This window comes from Rutidosis leptorrhynchoides, chromosome 3 (genome assembly GCF_046630445.1).
Source record: "Rutidosis leptorrhynchoides isolate AG116_Rl617_1_P2 chromosome 3, CSIRO_AGI_Rlap_v1, whole genome shotgun sequence".
In the NCBI taxonomy this organism is placed as follows: domain Eukaryota; kingdom Viridiplantae; phylum Streptophyta; class Magnoliopsida; order Asterales; family Asteraceae; genus Rutidosis; species Rutidosis leptorrhynchoides.
The window spans coordinates 4,435,497-4,451,704 of NC_092335.1; the positions used below are offsets into that span (position 1 = coordinate 4,435,497).

The 16,208-nt window shown below is 33.8% G+C and overlaps 4 protein-coding genes across 4 annotated transcripts; 2 read left to right on the top strand and 2 right to left on the bottom strand.

Moving 5' to 3' along the window:
* Positions 1-379: 379 nt before the first annotated feature.
* On the bottom strand, positions 380-1,915 carry LOC139897141 (uncharacterized). The gene is made up of 2 exons (XM_071879798.1): positions 1,855-1,915; positions 380-699 (listed from the first exon to the last, which is right to left on the bottom strand). The coding sequence occupies exons 1-2, from the start codon at positions 1,913-1,915 to the stop codon at positions 380-382; spliced, it is 381 nt and encodes a 126-aa protein (XP_071735899.1).
* A 562-nt stretch (positions 1,916-2,477) lies between these two features.
* LOC139897150 (uncharacterized) lies at positions 2,478-3,005 on the bottom strand. The gene has a single exon (XM_071879806.1). The coding sequence runs from the start codon at positions 3,003-3,005 to the stop codon at positions 2,478-2,480; it is 528 nt and encodes a 175-aa protein (XP_071735907.1).
* A 529-nt stretch (positions 3,006-3,534) lies between these two features.
* Positions 3,535-3,867, top strand: LOC139897155 (uncharacterized). Its single transcript, XM_071879813.1, has one exon. The coding sequence runs from the start codon at positions 3,535-3,537 to the stop codon at positions 3,865-3,867; it is 333 nt and encodes a 110-aa protein (XP_071735914.1).
* A 1,383-nt stretch (positions 3,868-5,250) lies between these two features.
* Positions 5,251-12,322, top strand: LOC139895670 (F-box protein CPR1-like). Its single transcript, XM_071878203.1, has 2 exons — positions 5,251-5,469; positions 11,138-12,322. Exon 2 carries the CDS (start codon positions 11,156-11,158, stop codon positions 12,272-12,274), a length of 1,119 nt encoding a protein of 372 aa, XP_071734304.1. The 5' UTR covers positions 5,251-5,469; positions 11,138-11,155; the 3' UTR covers positions 12,275-12,322.
* The last annotated feature ends 3,886 nt before the right edge of the window (positions 12,323-16,208 follow it).

Sequence of the window (16,208 nt, forward strand, 5' to 3'; positions counted from 1 at the left end):
ATGGATGCAACGCCTCATTCATCACGCTTATTCCTAAGGTAAAAGACCCTTTAAATTTTTCTAACTTTCGACCTATAAGTCTTTTAAATAACTAAAATACTTTCAAAACTCATGGCAAATAGAATTAGGAAAGTCATTCCAAGATTAATTGGTGACGAACAATTTTCTATTTTCGTCACCCTCTAATGCCCATTTGTACCTTGCCTTTTTTTTAACGGCCAAAAAATGATTATATTATAATAAAACGATCCCTACCAACGCGCTAAGGGATAATTACAACGGCATAGAAAGCCATAAGTTCCAATTAGAAACTAAATGGCCTCTATGTTTAATCCAACGAAAAGTAATTAATCTAATGAAATCAAAGAAACTACTTTTGTTATAAAAAGAATCTAAGAGAAACGCCGTTCCTGAATCGCCATAAAGTCCATAAACAAGTCACCGTCACCGCAATGATCCGATCTTTAGACAACGGGCGTAACCGAATACCTTCCAACCATGCCATAAAAGAATCCCATGAAGACAAATTAAGCATACCACAATCGAGCCAAACGGGTATTTTATGCCATAAGTCCCGAGCAACTTCACACTCGAAAAACAAATGATCTTTAGTCTCCACCCCATTATTACAAGACGGGCAAACTATAGAAGAAACATCAATTCCCTTCGCGGATAGGTTCCAACGAACATGAAGAGAATCTAAACGAAAAAACCATAAGAACATATTAACTTTTCTAGGGACAAAAACGTATCAAAGTGTATTAATTTGCGAAGACGGAAGCAACATACTATCGATAACATTTGTACCTTGCCTTTAACATTTGTATCTTGATCTTTCAAAAAAAAAAAAAAATTTATTTGTTGTATATGTTGTTTCTAACCAGCTGTATAGTATGTATGTTGGTTTCTGTTTTGAGGCGGAGCTCGTGTTTAGTTAGTTTATGCTCGTTTATCTTTTTCGGTAAGGTCAGTTCACTGCCCTCGAGCCTCACCTTCCTTGTTATTGTTTGCTCCCCATCAATTCTTTTCTTTTTTCGAGAAAATGAAAATGTTATCCTTTTTTTCGAAGAAAAGAATAAGATGATAAATATAGATACATTGAAGGAAGTATTATTTATTTATATGGCTTTTAACTAATTGTGTGTGTAATTTTAGAAGTCATCGGCTTATTAAAATATATCATTATTCATAGCCGCATATGTTTATTTTTCAAAAAACTTTTCACACACTGAACCCCAACCCTTCTTTGCTCCTTTTGCGTCGCCACCCCCTCCGACTCAACTTTTCGTCGATGACTCAGAAGCCTTCTCCTTCTTTCTTGTCTTTTTGGGCTCCTTGTTTATGATACTCGACTGGGAGTTTTCGGTGTGTTTGTGTTTTTTGGCGACTGCCGTGATCTTAGGTTATGATTTGGTCATGTCAGTACAAAATGTTTCTATCGAATTGTTAGCTAGATCATTGTTTAGTTTCACAGGTCGTGTTGGCATGTTTGATTGTTTTTGTTAGTTCATTTCGTCGTATGTCATGGATGTTGTTGATTTGGCCATGGTTCAAGTTCTTGTTGTATATGATATTAGGTTTGATTGTTTTTGTTAGTTCATCGTATGTTATGGATGTTGTTGATTTGGCCATGGTTCAAGTTCTTGTTGTATATGATATTATCCTTTCCCGGCATGGTTTATATCAAATCACCTCTTCCTTTGCTTCATTAAAAAGAGATTAAAGACACGTAATCATGATTTGAGAAAAGTAGATAAATGTTTATAAAAACATTAATTAGTATGATACACTCCGTAGATGATTATATATTATCGAGTACTTAAAACAAGCCTACGACCATATAAAAACATTTACTTAGCGAGAGGTAAGGGATTCTACTATGCTGGGCTGCAACATTGCACTCATTGTTATCCATGATCTAAAATATCCACCAAGATATTCTTTCGCTTGTTGATTAATTGATAATGGAAAATTAATGACACGTGGGCCAATGAACACAAGACAAGAATAAGAGATTTGTAGATAGTTATTTGAATCTATTTTTAGTCGATTTGTTAAAAGAGGCAGCTCATTCACTTCACGCAATCCTTTCCCGTCAAATGTACACCACATCAAATACCCAAACATGTATAAATCTCATCATCCTAGTCAATAGTCATCGGTCCTTTGTCTGCAGATTATTATAAACGGTGTTATTTATAGTTATATAATTAAAGGTGTTATTTATAGTTATATAATTAAAGGTATTTTTTTTTTTTTTTATCGATTTGTAGATTTAATCAAACTAGCTATAGATAAATGAAATGATAGAAATAAAGAATTAGACTTTCCAATAATCATTCATTTTTTTTTTTTGGCAAAAACTAAGAAATATATTAATTTTGGAGAACATACAAGGCTGGACATACCCAAGCCCAAAAACAAAATACAACCACACACCAAACTAATACAGAAACAGAGAACACAAAAACAAAAAACTAAACAATTCTAAATCCCATATCTTGCCACTGGAGGTCCCACATCTTGGCTGCTTTCAACACAGCAGCAGACTTTTTAACTTTGAATGTTATCAATTTCAACCTAACATACTCCTTGATATCTCCACACAAAACTGCAGCATCTTTCTCCTTTTGAGCAAAAAGTCTACAATTCCTCTCATTCCAAATGAAATACACCCCTGCTGCAATAACAATCCTATTGATAATACACCAAATATTATTTGAAAATGGGTACTGTGCCATATCCTGCAAAATCCCTGGCAAATGATTTGGCAGGCCTCTAAACACTAATTTGCTTTTCAAAAAATTCCAAACACTTGCACTATAATCACATTGGAAGAACAAGTGCTTAACAGAATCATTAGTCTTCCCACACAAAGCACAACTGAACATTTTATGAGGATACCAAACTTGCATTCTGTCTTGAGTGCTTAACCTATTGAGAACAGCAAGCCACAAAGCTGACTTAAAAGGTCCGCTAACCCTATTATATGACTCTATGACCATCGACTTTGACAACGTCTTCTACGAGTACTATTTTATCTTATTTATTAACGTAAGTAACACGCAATATGCCTTTTATTTATTTATTTTATAAAAAGTTAAACGTCCTTTGTTCTTTGATTAATTACAACAAAGTTAATAATTACTTACACAACAATTATTACTAGCTAGGCTTTCCGTAACCCAAAGCCTAACACATATTATAATAATCTAACATAATATTGTTGAACTATATCTATTTTTAAGAAGTTATAACAAATGACACGACTCAGAAGGTGACAATTAAGTTGTGATCTACTAGTCACAAGAAATAAATAAAAGATACTAAAAGCAGGTCAACAGATTGAGCTAAAATGGAACGGGATATGATCGTAGAAACCAATACCCACCCAACTTTCTGTTACGTATATATAAATACACCCACATATTCATTCCACTTTTCATTATAATCCAACACACAGCCTAATCATCATCCATCCATTCTATTTACATACAAATTAATTAATTAATTTTCCTGTGATCAGTGATGATCATGGCTTCATCTAGGGTGAGTTTTACTGATGCAGCTCGCTGGTACTGCATCATATTTCTCGCGCTTCTACTCTTGGTAGGCTCTTTTATTGATCAGGATAATAACAATAACAATAATAATGACTATTCTTGGATCAAGCAAATGAACTCTGTTTCGGCTAATTATTCTTGTGACGAGATTTATGTGGTCGGAGAAGGGGAGACTTTGCATACTATTAGCGACAAGTGTGGTGACCCGTTTATTGTTGAAGAAAACCCGCATATTCATGATCCAGATGATGTTTTCCCTGGGCTAGTTATCAAGATCACACCTAACTCGGGTTCTCGTAGTTAGATATATACAGATACCACTTCATGCACTCGATATTTACTCCTTTTTCCCCCTTTAATCACACAATATACGTGGTTCGTTTTAATTCTTTTGATAGCCAATAGTTTTCGATGGTTACGTAGTTAAGATGTAGGTTGTGTCATAAAGAGGTAAAAAAAAAAAAAAAAAAAAACTATCTTCTTTACCAAGGGGACAAGGTTTTTGTAAAGTTAGTAATTTGATTTCTAAGTTTTATGGCAAACTTCCTGTAAATATAATCTTTATAATTGATTGGATACATAGAATTTTGTGTTATGATTATAGAAATATGTTTTGTATATTGAAAATCAAAAATAAAATATATGTTTGAAACCAAGTGTATTGATTCATCTATGATCGGTTGAAAGTGGTGGTTGGTTGAAAATCGTTGTTGGTTGAAAATGGTTGTTGGTTCAATATATGCGTGATCATGTATATAAATAAACAATAAACAATGATAGTGATTGTAAAAGTGGCCGGCTGACTATGTGTTTGTGATTGTTTATTATGTTGATTATATTATATGATTAAGTATATATTTTAAATCCACAAGTTATTCAAAGCATTATTTTAACATATTTGTTTATTTTCTAATATTCAATGAGTCATTTCAATTGAACAACAACAACAACAACAATAATAATAATAATAATAATAATAATAATAATAATAAGGTTTTGCTAACGAAAACTTTTAGAGCTATCGTTAGTATGTTTTAATGTGTTGTAATGAATGGTTATATGCTAATCTGAAAGCGACACTTTATTTATTAGTTGTACAATCAATTTAGGGTTGTCGTTGGCAAAATTCTCATGATAATAATAATAATAATAATAAGAATAATAATAGTAATAATAATAAATTAATAATAAATTTAAAACCATTACTAACTACAAACACCTACACCTTTTGCTTTTGTTTAAAGCATTATAAATATAAGAAAATCTTTTTTATATAATTTGTTATTAACAAACAAAAATATTGTAAAATTAATAATTGTCGCTCTACGTAACTTATTAATTGTAATGTACAATAGTTTTATTTTTTATGTGTGTTTAATTTAATGTTTAGACTTTAGATTTAGATAGATAATAAATTCATAAGAAATTTAGTGAAATGTACTCTGTATATTTGTTGGGTAAATTGAAATGAATGGATTAATAAAATGGCATGAAATGAAAGTGTTTCACCAAAACTGTTCTGGTACTCTTCGAATGGGCTAGTATTACCCATCGGCCCAAATTTAAGTGATTCTAATTGGCTGATTGATAACCATATATATAAGTCGTCATCCCAAAGTATGGACGTCTTGTTTTCACATTTGATTTTGATAGGTTCCTATTTTTTTATCAGTTTCAAAATAAATATTTAGAAGGAGGTGAGAAAAAATATGAAAGGTATTTTAATAAATTATGTTAAAAATTAGTGAATCCTTTAAAAAGAAGGTTTGTAACCTGATTTTCAATCGTCTCTCTTCTTCTTGGTTCTTGTTCCTCTTTATTAAGAGAAACATCATCTACGTACATATTTTTGTTTTTCTTCTAATTGAATAGCTCAAGCCATATCCACCAATTGACTTTTGAACAGGTTCGTTATATGTAAATTTTCATTCTTTTTATTGAGTTATCGTGTTTTTTGTTAGATCACCATTATCTTTTTAGTTTTGTAATTTTGAAGGACATGTTTTTGGTTATAAATGTATTCATACATAGCGCGAAGAAAAAATGGCACACAATTTGTTTGATTATTTGCCCAAGAGAGCCTCAATAGACCTTTTATTTTGAATTTGAATTGCACACAATCTTTTTAATTATTTTCTTAACAGAGCCTAAATGGTTCATTTCTTTATAATTTGAGCCGCACACAATGTGTTTGATTATTTTAATGAGAGAACCTCAATATATAATGGTCTTGATATTGTATTTACTTGATCTGTCAGAATGCAACAACAACATAACCAAATAACCATGTTTGGTTATTTGGTTTAGTGGGATCAGAAACCTAGTTTCATCATCTCCCAATTGAGTCAAGTCACATGATGCCAGAAGTCAAGAAATCTAAAACAGAACAGTCTAAGACAGAAGGCAACAAAAGCAAACGACTACTAAGTCAGGCACAATCACCAAAAAATAAAAAAACATATTGGATAGACACTCCACTTGAAAATTAGCCGTTATAACTTTTGCAATATAAATAGAATAGCTGATCATTGTATAATTGTATCAATTCAAGTCAATATTACAACTGATCAATACAAATTGCATTTATAACATTAAATTCTCTTGAATAACATGGTATCAGAGCTGACGGTATAGATCGAGGGATCAATACATCCGGTTTTTAGCTTCAATCATTTACCCGGAAAAAAAAAAAAAAAAAAAACTCAAGCTGCCATGTCAAAAGATGACGGTAGCTCAAGTCATAATGATTTCAGCATACAAATTATGAAATCTGAGCAATCAAGGGTAATTAAAAACAGTTACCTTAATGTTCTCTGTCATTCACCACCGATCACCATCAAAACCGACGAATTAGTGACCAATCAAGAAGGTAAAGGGCTGAAGACGACGGTGATGGCGACAACGGTGGCGACTAGAACAACGGCCGGAGACAACCGTGTGGCAACCGGCATCGTCACTTCCGTAATCAACCGAAAGAATCACAATTTTACAGCTCAGAGATCAACGAGAGGTAAATCGAACTCTAATCTCTCATATCAAATACATAAAATGACTGAAAGGGTGAGAAAAACACCCTCAAACCATGTTTATAGAGCCAAATCGGCTGTAGCAAAATTAGGGTTAAACCCAAATTCCTCTTATCATATATCGATAGATGATGAAGCAACATGGGTAAACCCTAATCGCTTCCATTGCCTTCAAGAGAAAATCAATAAAGGAAATATAGACTCTATTGATGAATCTTCGCAGATGGCTTATAGTACAAAAGGGGATGGGATGAACTGGAAAATAAAACACTCTTCCCAAAATAAAGAGTCAACAGACTCTTTTAATAACCATAAGCCAAATGCCTTTTCAATAAAAGAAGAGTCAAAAGTGACTCACGGCTGTCACCCAAACAAAAACAAAAAGATAAATTTTTTGGTGGATTCATATAATTCCATTAATATACAAAGTATTCCCTCTAAAACTAAATCCCACGAATTTGACCAAAAAAAGTGTTACAAACTTTTTAAAGATTTAAAATTTGACACTAATTTTAATAAAACTTATATTTTTGATACTAGCATTTTAAAAGGTAAAGCAAATTTAGTTTCAAATAATATTAAAAATAACGAATGGATTTTTGATTGTGGTGCCACTCACACCATGAGTTTTGAAAAATCAGATTTTTATGCTCAATCAAAACCCCGGGTTAGTAAAATTCAAACGGCCAATGGTGGTGTGGTACAAGTTGAAGGGGGTGGAAAAATTGAGATCACTCCGACTATGAACTTATCTAATTGTTTATATATTCCAACCTTGTCACACAAACTTTTATCCGTTAGTCACGTTACAAAAGAGTTAAATTGTTCCGTCTTACTACACCCCACGTTTTGTATCCTACAAGATATTCGAACTGGGGTGATTATTGGACGTGGCACCGAACGGGGCGGGTTGTACTATGTGAACGAAGTAACCCAACATGGTACCGTGACGCTTGCTCACGGAACACCTACGAGGGAAGCTTGGTTATGGCATAGGAGATTGGGTCACCCATCTGCCGGATACTTACATGCTTTATTTCTGAGTCTTTTTCCATCAAACGTTACTTTAAACTGTGAAACTTGTATTTTGGCTAAAAGCCACCGAAGTACTTTTAGACCTAGTAATACAAGAAAAGATGTTCCTTTTGCTTTAATCCATTCGGATGTTTGGGGTCCTGCACCGGTCACTGGAGGGAAAAACTTCCGATATTTTGTCCTTTTTATCGATGACCATTCACGCATGACCTGGATTTATTTTCTAACTCACAAATCGGAAGTGTTTGAAAAATTTTCTCACTTTTATAAAATGGTTCAAACCCAAGTTAATAAAAACATACAAATGTTAAGATCCGATAATGGAGGTGAGTTTGTAAATTCATCAATGAAATCTTTTTGCGAAAATAATGGGATTATTCATCAAACCTCGTGTGCTCATACCCCCGAGCAAAATGGCGTAGCCGAACGGAAAAATCGACTACTTTTAGAAATGACAAGAGCATTATTAATTGAATCCAAAGTTCCGAAGAGTTTTTGGCCCGAAGCTCTTGCTTCCGCTACTTATCTTATCAACCGACTACCTACCAAAGTTTTGGGCACAAAAACTCCGAAAGATACACTTTCTCAATTTCATACGCTTCCGACTTCATTTAGCGTTGAACCTCGAATATTTGGGTGCTCGGTCTTTGTCCACATTCCAAAAAATGAACGCACCAAACTAGATCCATGTGCGGAAAAATGTGTCATGGTGGGTTATGGAATTAACCAAAAAGGGTATAGGTGTTATAGTCCCAAGAGACGTCATGTTTTTACTACAATGAACTGTGACTTTGTCGAAACCGAATATTTTTATAATACCCAACTCACGAGTGAGGGGGAGAAAGAAGATAACGACACTCTCAGTTGGATAACATGGATACCTAAACCTGGGAACATTCAAACACCAACATCAAATCCTGATCCAGAATCACCGAATCCACCAACATCAGATCCTGACCCCGAATCATCAAATCCTGATCCCGAATCACCAAATCCTAGTCCCGAATCATCAAATCCTAATCCCGAATCACCAAATCCTAGTCCCGAATCACCTAACATTGAACCAAATGAAATCTCCTCAAGTAATGAAGTTCAAGAGGAACAAAACAGTCAAACTCACGATATACCACTTGACAACAATTCCACTTCCGATGAAACCACAGAAAGATATGTTCTACCACAAAGAGCCAACAGGGGAGTACCGCCAAAGAGATACTCTCCAGAAAAAGAAGCTCAAAGATCAAGATACCCAGTTACGAATATTGCACACGGGAACCTATCAAGTGAAGCACAGAAATTCAACTCTGCTTTATACTCTGAAGAAATTCCAGCTACAGTTGATCAAGCAATGAAATCTGACAAATGGAGAAAGGCCATGGAAGAAGAAATGGAAGCACTCAAGAAAAGTGATACATGGGAAAAATGTGTCATTCCGCAAGGAAAAAACCCTGTAGGGAATCGATGGGTGTTTACAATAAAATACAAACCAGATGGTACCATTGAAAGATACAAAGCCCGGCTAGTTGCCAAGGGATATACTCAAAAATATGGAATAGATTATTCAGAGACTTTCTCACCAGTTGCAAAGATTGATACCATCAGGGTTCTCTTCTCTATCGCTGCAAATGAAGACTGGCCACTTCACCAATTTGATGTGAAGAAGCTTTTCTCCATGGTGAATTAAAAGAAGAAGTCTATATGGATGCTCCACCAGGATTCTCAGGAAACTTCAAAAATGGGGAAGCTTGTCGACTTAAGAAATCTTTATATGGGTTAAAACAATCTCCACGGGCTTGGTTTGGGAGATTTACACTATTTATGAAAAAATATGATTTTAAACAAAGCAACTCGGATCATACTCTCTTTTTTAAACGAAGAGGAAATTTAATCACATGCTTAATCATTTATGTTGATGATATGATAATAACAGGAAATGATAAAGAAGAAATTTCTAACTTAAAAATGAACTTATTTAAAGAATTTGAAATGAAAGATTTGGGCAGGCTTAAGTATTTTTTGGGGATTGAGGTATTACGATCCCAACAGGGAATATTTATCTGTCAAAAGAAGTATGTTCTTGATTTTCTTGCAGAAACAGGTATGATTGATTGCAAACCAGCTGATACTCCAATGATTCCAAACCAAAAGTTATATATGGAAGACGAAGCTGATCTTGCTGACAAAGGGCAATACCAAAGGATGGTGGGAAAACTCATCTATCTTGCTCACACTCGGCCAGATATAGCACATGCAGTTGGAGTTGTGAGCCAGTTTATGCATCAACCACAGATTCACCATATGGAAGCTGTAATGAGGATCATCAGATACTTAAAGAAAACATTAGGCAATGGAGTTGTATTAAAAAAGAATGGGCACCTTGAAGCGCAAGTTTATACAGATGCAAGTTGGGCTGGAGAGAAAGGAGATAAACGATCGACTTCAGGTTTCTTCACAATAGTTGGAGGAAACTTAGTTGCGTGGAAGAGTAAGAAACAAAAGGTCGTTTCCTTATCAAGTGCTGAATCAGAATTTAGAGGAATTGCAAAGGGAGTGGTGGAAGCTTTATGGATTCGAAAACTCTTGACAGAAATAGGATTTACTCCAAAAGAAGCTATTCAGATTCTCTGCGATAATGAAGCAGCAATCGCCATATCAGAAAATCCAGTTCAACATGACCGAACCAAACATGTGGAAGTTGATCGACATTTTATTAGACAAAAATTAGATGATGAAATCATTTCTCTTCCATCAATCAGATCCGAAGATCAGCTTGCCGACATCCTCACCAAATCAGTTAACGGAAGACTCTTCAATGAAGTTCTTGGCAAGTTGAATATCGGAAACCCCACTATTCAACTTGAGGGGGAGTGTCAGAATGCAACAACAACATAACCAAATAACCATGTTTGGTTATTTGGTTTAGTGGGATCAGAAACCTAGTTTCATCATCTCCCAATTGAGTCAAGTCACATGATGCCAGAAGTCAAGAAGTCTAAAACAGAACAGTCTAAGACAGAAGGCAACAAAAGCAAACGGCTACTAAGTCAGGCACAATCACCAAAAAAGAAAAAAACATATTGGATAGACACTCCACTTGAGAATTAGCCGTTATAACTTTTGCAATATAAATAGAATAGCTGATCATTGTATAATTGTATCAATTCAAGTCAATATTACAACTGATCAATACAAATTGCATTTATAACATTAAATTCTCTTGAATAACATGATCATGGAGAGTTACTTCTGCGTTTAATTTACATGGTTATAAAACTGTATAGCTAATGTTTCGTTAAGAAGATTAATGATCCTCTGTAAATATTGTAGCAAGTAATGAGGTAATTATATCTTGATCGCATATGGTGTGAATGACCTGTTTCAATGAATTTGTTGGTGGTTTTTGAATTGTATATAATATATTCATGTATATGTTTAAGGAAACAATTCCTAGTGTTACAGAACATCCTTTTGTTTGAAAGTTGATTATTGTAACTAACTCATTTCATATCTCAGCCTTTACCTACCTAAATCATGTCAGACCACATTCCTTTTCATATCCAAGTAAATATCATCAAGATGCTTCCTGTGAAATCGTTGATTCGTTCCAGATCAGTTTCAAAAGCATGGAAGGCATTGATTGATAGTTCCGAGTTTGTCGCTCACACCCTCACCCGTCGATCTAATCAACAACATCATTTGATGGTGAGATACATTGATGTGTTAGACCGCGAGATAAAATATGTCTTGGTTGCCGATGATGATAATGATGATACACTCCTCCCACAACAACATGAGATAGAACCGTTGAACCAAATTGAGGGTTCAACAGTTGCTGGTACCTCTGACGGTTTGTTATGCTTCTACGGTACTGTTGATTCTGGATTGTACAAGGCTGTTATTTGGAATCCATCCATTAGGAAAGCAGTTGACGTTCCTATGCCTAATATGCTACAAAATTATCAGTATGACACATTTGTACGATTTGGGGTTCGTCAAGATACACTTGACCCTATGATTGTTACCATGACATTCAATCACGACTGGAATGATTGTAACGGTATTGACACCGTCCCTTGGAAAGTTGAGGTTTTTACGTTAAGCTCGCGCACTTGGAGACGTACACTATGTAGCAGCAGTGATGTACTTCGTGGAGATGGCGTCCGATTTGAAAGGTCCCAAGTAGTTATAGGCGGGTTTATTTATTGGCTTGGTCTTGATGAAGTGGATAATACAGTTTTTTCATTTGATATGGTTACTGAAGAATGTACGAGAGTAATCCTCCCAGAATGTTTAAAATATCCGCGTATTTATGGAAACAAGTTATCTATATCGAAGCTAAGGGATTCTCTTGCTATATTTGATTACGACGAAACGGATTTTGAAGTATGGGTAATGGAGCCTGTTGTTGCAAGTTCATTTACAAAGCTTTATTCTATTACGGCACCAAATGATGGAAACATAAATACAGTGTTGGGATTAAGAAATAATGGTGCGCCTATTCTTGAAATAGAAGATGATAATGAGATTTCAAATCAAGGTTCAGTTGCTGTTTCTGATCGAGACCTAAAACATTTCAATTCAATCGGGGTTCGTGGACTAAGTTTTACATTTGAAGCGCATTTCTACATGGAAACACTGCTTTTGCTTTAGTAGTTATCTTTGTGACTATTGATAATTATTACCCAAATGTAATTTATCTACTATATGTAGGAAGCTGTGTTTTTATGAAGTTCGTTTCACACTATTGAGTTTAATTTCATATGAATCGATGGTAGTAAATGTGCTTTATTTTGGTTATGAAATATTGAAATGTAAATGATTTTGATGTTTTGCTACATGTATAATATTGAATATGTTACTAAATATTGAACTGTGGATGCAAGAGTGAGTCAGGATGAAAAGTTTATGTTAAATCTAGTTGATACAGTCATACGGATATATAATTGGTATGTTACTCTAGATGTTCAGTTATAACTTTAAATGTGTTGATCTCGTACGCTAAACAGAATATACATATACACATAATTTCAATTCCTAACTAAATCAGTTAAATCTGTTTACAGGTAAATTGACCAACACTATCAGTCTATAATTGACATTGGCATTCAATAATACTATGCACTAACATAATGGACCGTTATTCTCCTTTATCAAGTCAATTGCTAATCCCAGCTCGTAATATATTAGCACCCTCGCAAACAAATACAAGTATATGCACAATAGTTTGAGGGTGAAAAATGATATAAGAAAGCAGAAAGTATATGCCATTTAAAACCGTCCCCCAATCTACATTAGATTTTGATTCAAGGCATAGTTTGTAGTCATTTACTGCTCTTGAGTCAGCACAAGAATATGTATGGAGAAAAGGCACTTTCTGAAAGGTATAAAATTCTATATTAGGCATATGCCTATTCTTCAATGGTTTATTCCATTTCCAATCTTCATATATAAGAAATCGAAGATTGTCAAACCGATCTAAGCAATGATCCAGTATGAGGTTGGGCAAAAATCCAAAGAGACGATAGGATGTTAGATCAGTCATCAAGCGGGATTATTCAAAGGCCTACTCTCTATTGGCATGTGAGTTATAACGTCCATCATATATTTTATTATATGTTCGTATGACGATATGCCAAAGGAGAGTTGCCCTGTGACTATTCAATGCTTAAATACGATGTATATACGACTATGCATATCTTAGGTGAATGTCTCTTTAAATAAGAAAATTCTGTATTTTGACAACTTTTCTCATTTGGTATTACAGTTTTGTTTCTGCAACATTGAAATTTGAAGACATTTGTTTTATATTTTCTTGAATATATTAAGAGGATGGGCACTTAAATGCAAGTTACAAAGACCAACTAGCAAAATCTTGCTTAGTTTTCTTGTTATGCCCAAAATCACATTTGATAATACTTAGGTTCGTCTCATTAATTTATAAAGAGAGATAAAATGGATCATTATAAACTGTCAATTTTTCAATACATAAAAATATGTGAATACTAAAGACTTATAATTATAAATAGTAAAATAAGTTATCAGTGTTTTAAAAATTTCTCAATTAAACTGATTTCTTATTACTTTAGTAGAGAGAGTTTATGCCAAAAGAAGGAAAAAACTTTTTTTTCTTTGTAAAAGTTCGTTTACCCTACTTAAACTAACAACAAAACAAGCATATAAAATTGAAAATTGAAATGTCACACACTCACGAACCAGGAATTTATTTCACTGTGGGCAAAAATATTTTTAAAAGTGTAGTAATTTTTTTTGGCCAAATACGAAGGCTTTTTTGGCAAATTATGTAGATTTTTGGGCAAAATATAGAGGCTTTTGGGCAAAATATGGATGCTTTGATGACAAAATATGAATGTTTTGGGGTAAAATATGAAGACTTTTGAGAGAAAAAAAATCTACAGAGGGCAAAATAAAAAAAATTCAAAATATTTGCATTAGAAATTAGAAATCCACTTGGGGCAGGTGCCACCGTGCCCCTTAGTGGTTTCGCCATAACATAATCTCGCCATAACATAATCTCTCACACAAGAATATTCATGCGGAAAAAATCGAATGATCAAAGGATATGCCGCTTAAAACCTGTTCCTCAAATCTTAGAAGATTTTCATACAATGCTTTATAAGGCTATATTCGTTCCAAACTTCAGCTACCATCTATAGTTAGCGACTTAGATACATAATATCTCAAATTCAAATCTTACTAGTTATAAATTAGGGATAAATGTTGAAATGATTCAAAAAGTCGTCATGGGATAATTGAATATAAGTTCTATATAATTCTGATTCTTGCAACGCATGTGGGATTGAGCATGTTGTTGTTGTTGTTGTTGTTGTTGTTGTTGTTGTTGTAATTCTGATTCTTGCAAGTTCAATCCCATGAACGAGAATCTATTATGTACCTGAAACCAATACATAATGTCTTTTTATTTATTCTTGGCGTATGCGGATTTTTACATGGTTTATTCCATTAGGAGAGTCCATATAAAAATAAACCATAGAGGATCGATTCGTCACAATCTCAACATATAACTAAGAGATGATGGAAACAACCAATAATCATCATTCAATCAAGAAAAATTGAAGGATTACTCTCTATTGGCATGTATACGTTAACGTAATCAATGGGTTGCATGTAATTCTTAACCATGTTTCCTGTTGGTTATAGTTACGATTATGATTATGATATGATAAGATACATGCCAAAGGATAGTTGCCCATCGACTGTTCATTGCTTTTACATTTATTACTTCAGATTAAAACACGATGTTTTGTAAAGGAATATAAGAAATAATACTTCAGTTCGCCATTCTTATTTTTTTCTCTACATTATTAGGTTGTTTTTTATTTTTACTTTTTCAATTTCAAAATTCATTATCTTAACCTCAGTTTATCATTTTGCTAATGGACTACCTCAGTTTATCATTTCTTAGGCCCATTTCTTGCCAACCCTGTGTATATTAGTGAATCAAACAAACATTTCTTAGGCCCATTTCTTGCCAACTCTGGTTGATTTGGGTAGTACCTTAACGCTCTGAGCATATATCCACCATGAAAATAGATACACCAAAACTGTGCAATAAGTAGTTGTGCTACACGTTTTGTGTATGTATCAAAAATCATGGTGAAGATATCATTACCCCCAATGTTGATGGTTCAAATGGGCGTTACAGTGTAACTATGTATAACCTCCTACAACTGTTCTATTTAAAAATACAAGTAAAAAAATAATAACTAATAAGAAGACGCTAGATCACTTACATAATCATGTTTTTTTCGTTTTATGTAACTTATCGCTTTATTATAAATATTTAGACTTCATGTTAGTGGGCCAACTGACCCAGCTCATTGTGCCCCGTCTAAATAATCTGGGCAAAAATCTTTACAACCATTATATTTAGTTTCTCTTATTTTATCGTATGCACAATCTGCGGTTTCGTTTTTTATGCTGACTATATTTCTTTTCTTAGACAGTTTATTTAGAATTGTTTTAGATACCATATGGTTATCGTGCTAGCAATTGGATTGGTTTGAACCTGATTGTAGTTTCAAATGTTGAGTTTGATATTATTTGACGATGTCAAAAATGGGCTCAAGGGGGTGTCAAAATGTGCCGCATCGGTTGGGTTGAGTTTAAACATTCATGACCTAAATAACATGCTTTTAATAATAATCTAATTTGTTAGATACAATGATTTAGGAGGTTTGATGCATTAAAAATACGTTTTTGGTACGTTTCTTTTAGAAATATCTTTTAGCCATATTCCGACTTAGCCTGGATTAACTCTCTTTTATAAGTAGCTTAATGTCTCTGTTAGGGGATGAAGAGTATCAGATGCACAAGATAGAACCCAAACGTGATAACTTCACGTGAAATTCCTTTTATTTAATATCCAAAACATAAAACTCAATGATAACAGAAACAATCACAAACTTAAATACTGGTAAAACAATATCCATCAAATATGGTAACCGAATTAAAAAGATAAATAAAATAAAGCTTCTTGCTTTTCCTCCAAGTCATGGCCAAAAGTCAACCGAAGCCCAATCAATTTCCAAGCAGCTCAAAAAGT

Bases quoted from the DNA above. Each gene is read 5' to 3' on its own strand.
- LOC139897141 (XM_071879798.1), bottom strand. From the start codon at position 1,915: ATGGATAACAATGAGTGCAATGTTGCAGCCCAGCATAGTAGAATCCCT. The intron at 700-1,854 runs GTAAATGTTTTT...TTTTTCGTTTAG, and splicing joins AATCCCTTACCTCTCGCTAA to ATTCTCTTCATGTTCGTTGG.
- LOC139897150 (XM_071879806.1), bottom strand. From the start codon at position 3,005: ATGGTCATAGAGTCATATAATAGGGTTAGCGGACCTTTTAAGTCAGCT.
- LOC139897155 (XM_071879813.1), top strand. From the start codon at position 3,535: ATGGCTTCATCTAGGGTGAGTTTTACTGATGCAGCTCGCTGGTACTGC.
- LOC139895670 (XM_071878203.1), top strand. From the start codon at position 11,156: ATGTCAGACCACATTCCTTTTCATATCCAAGTAAATATCATCAAGATG.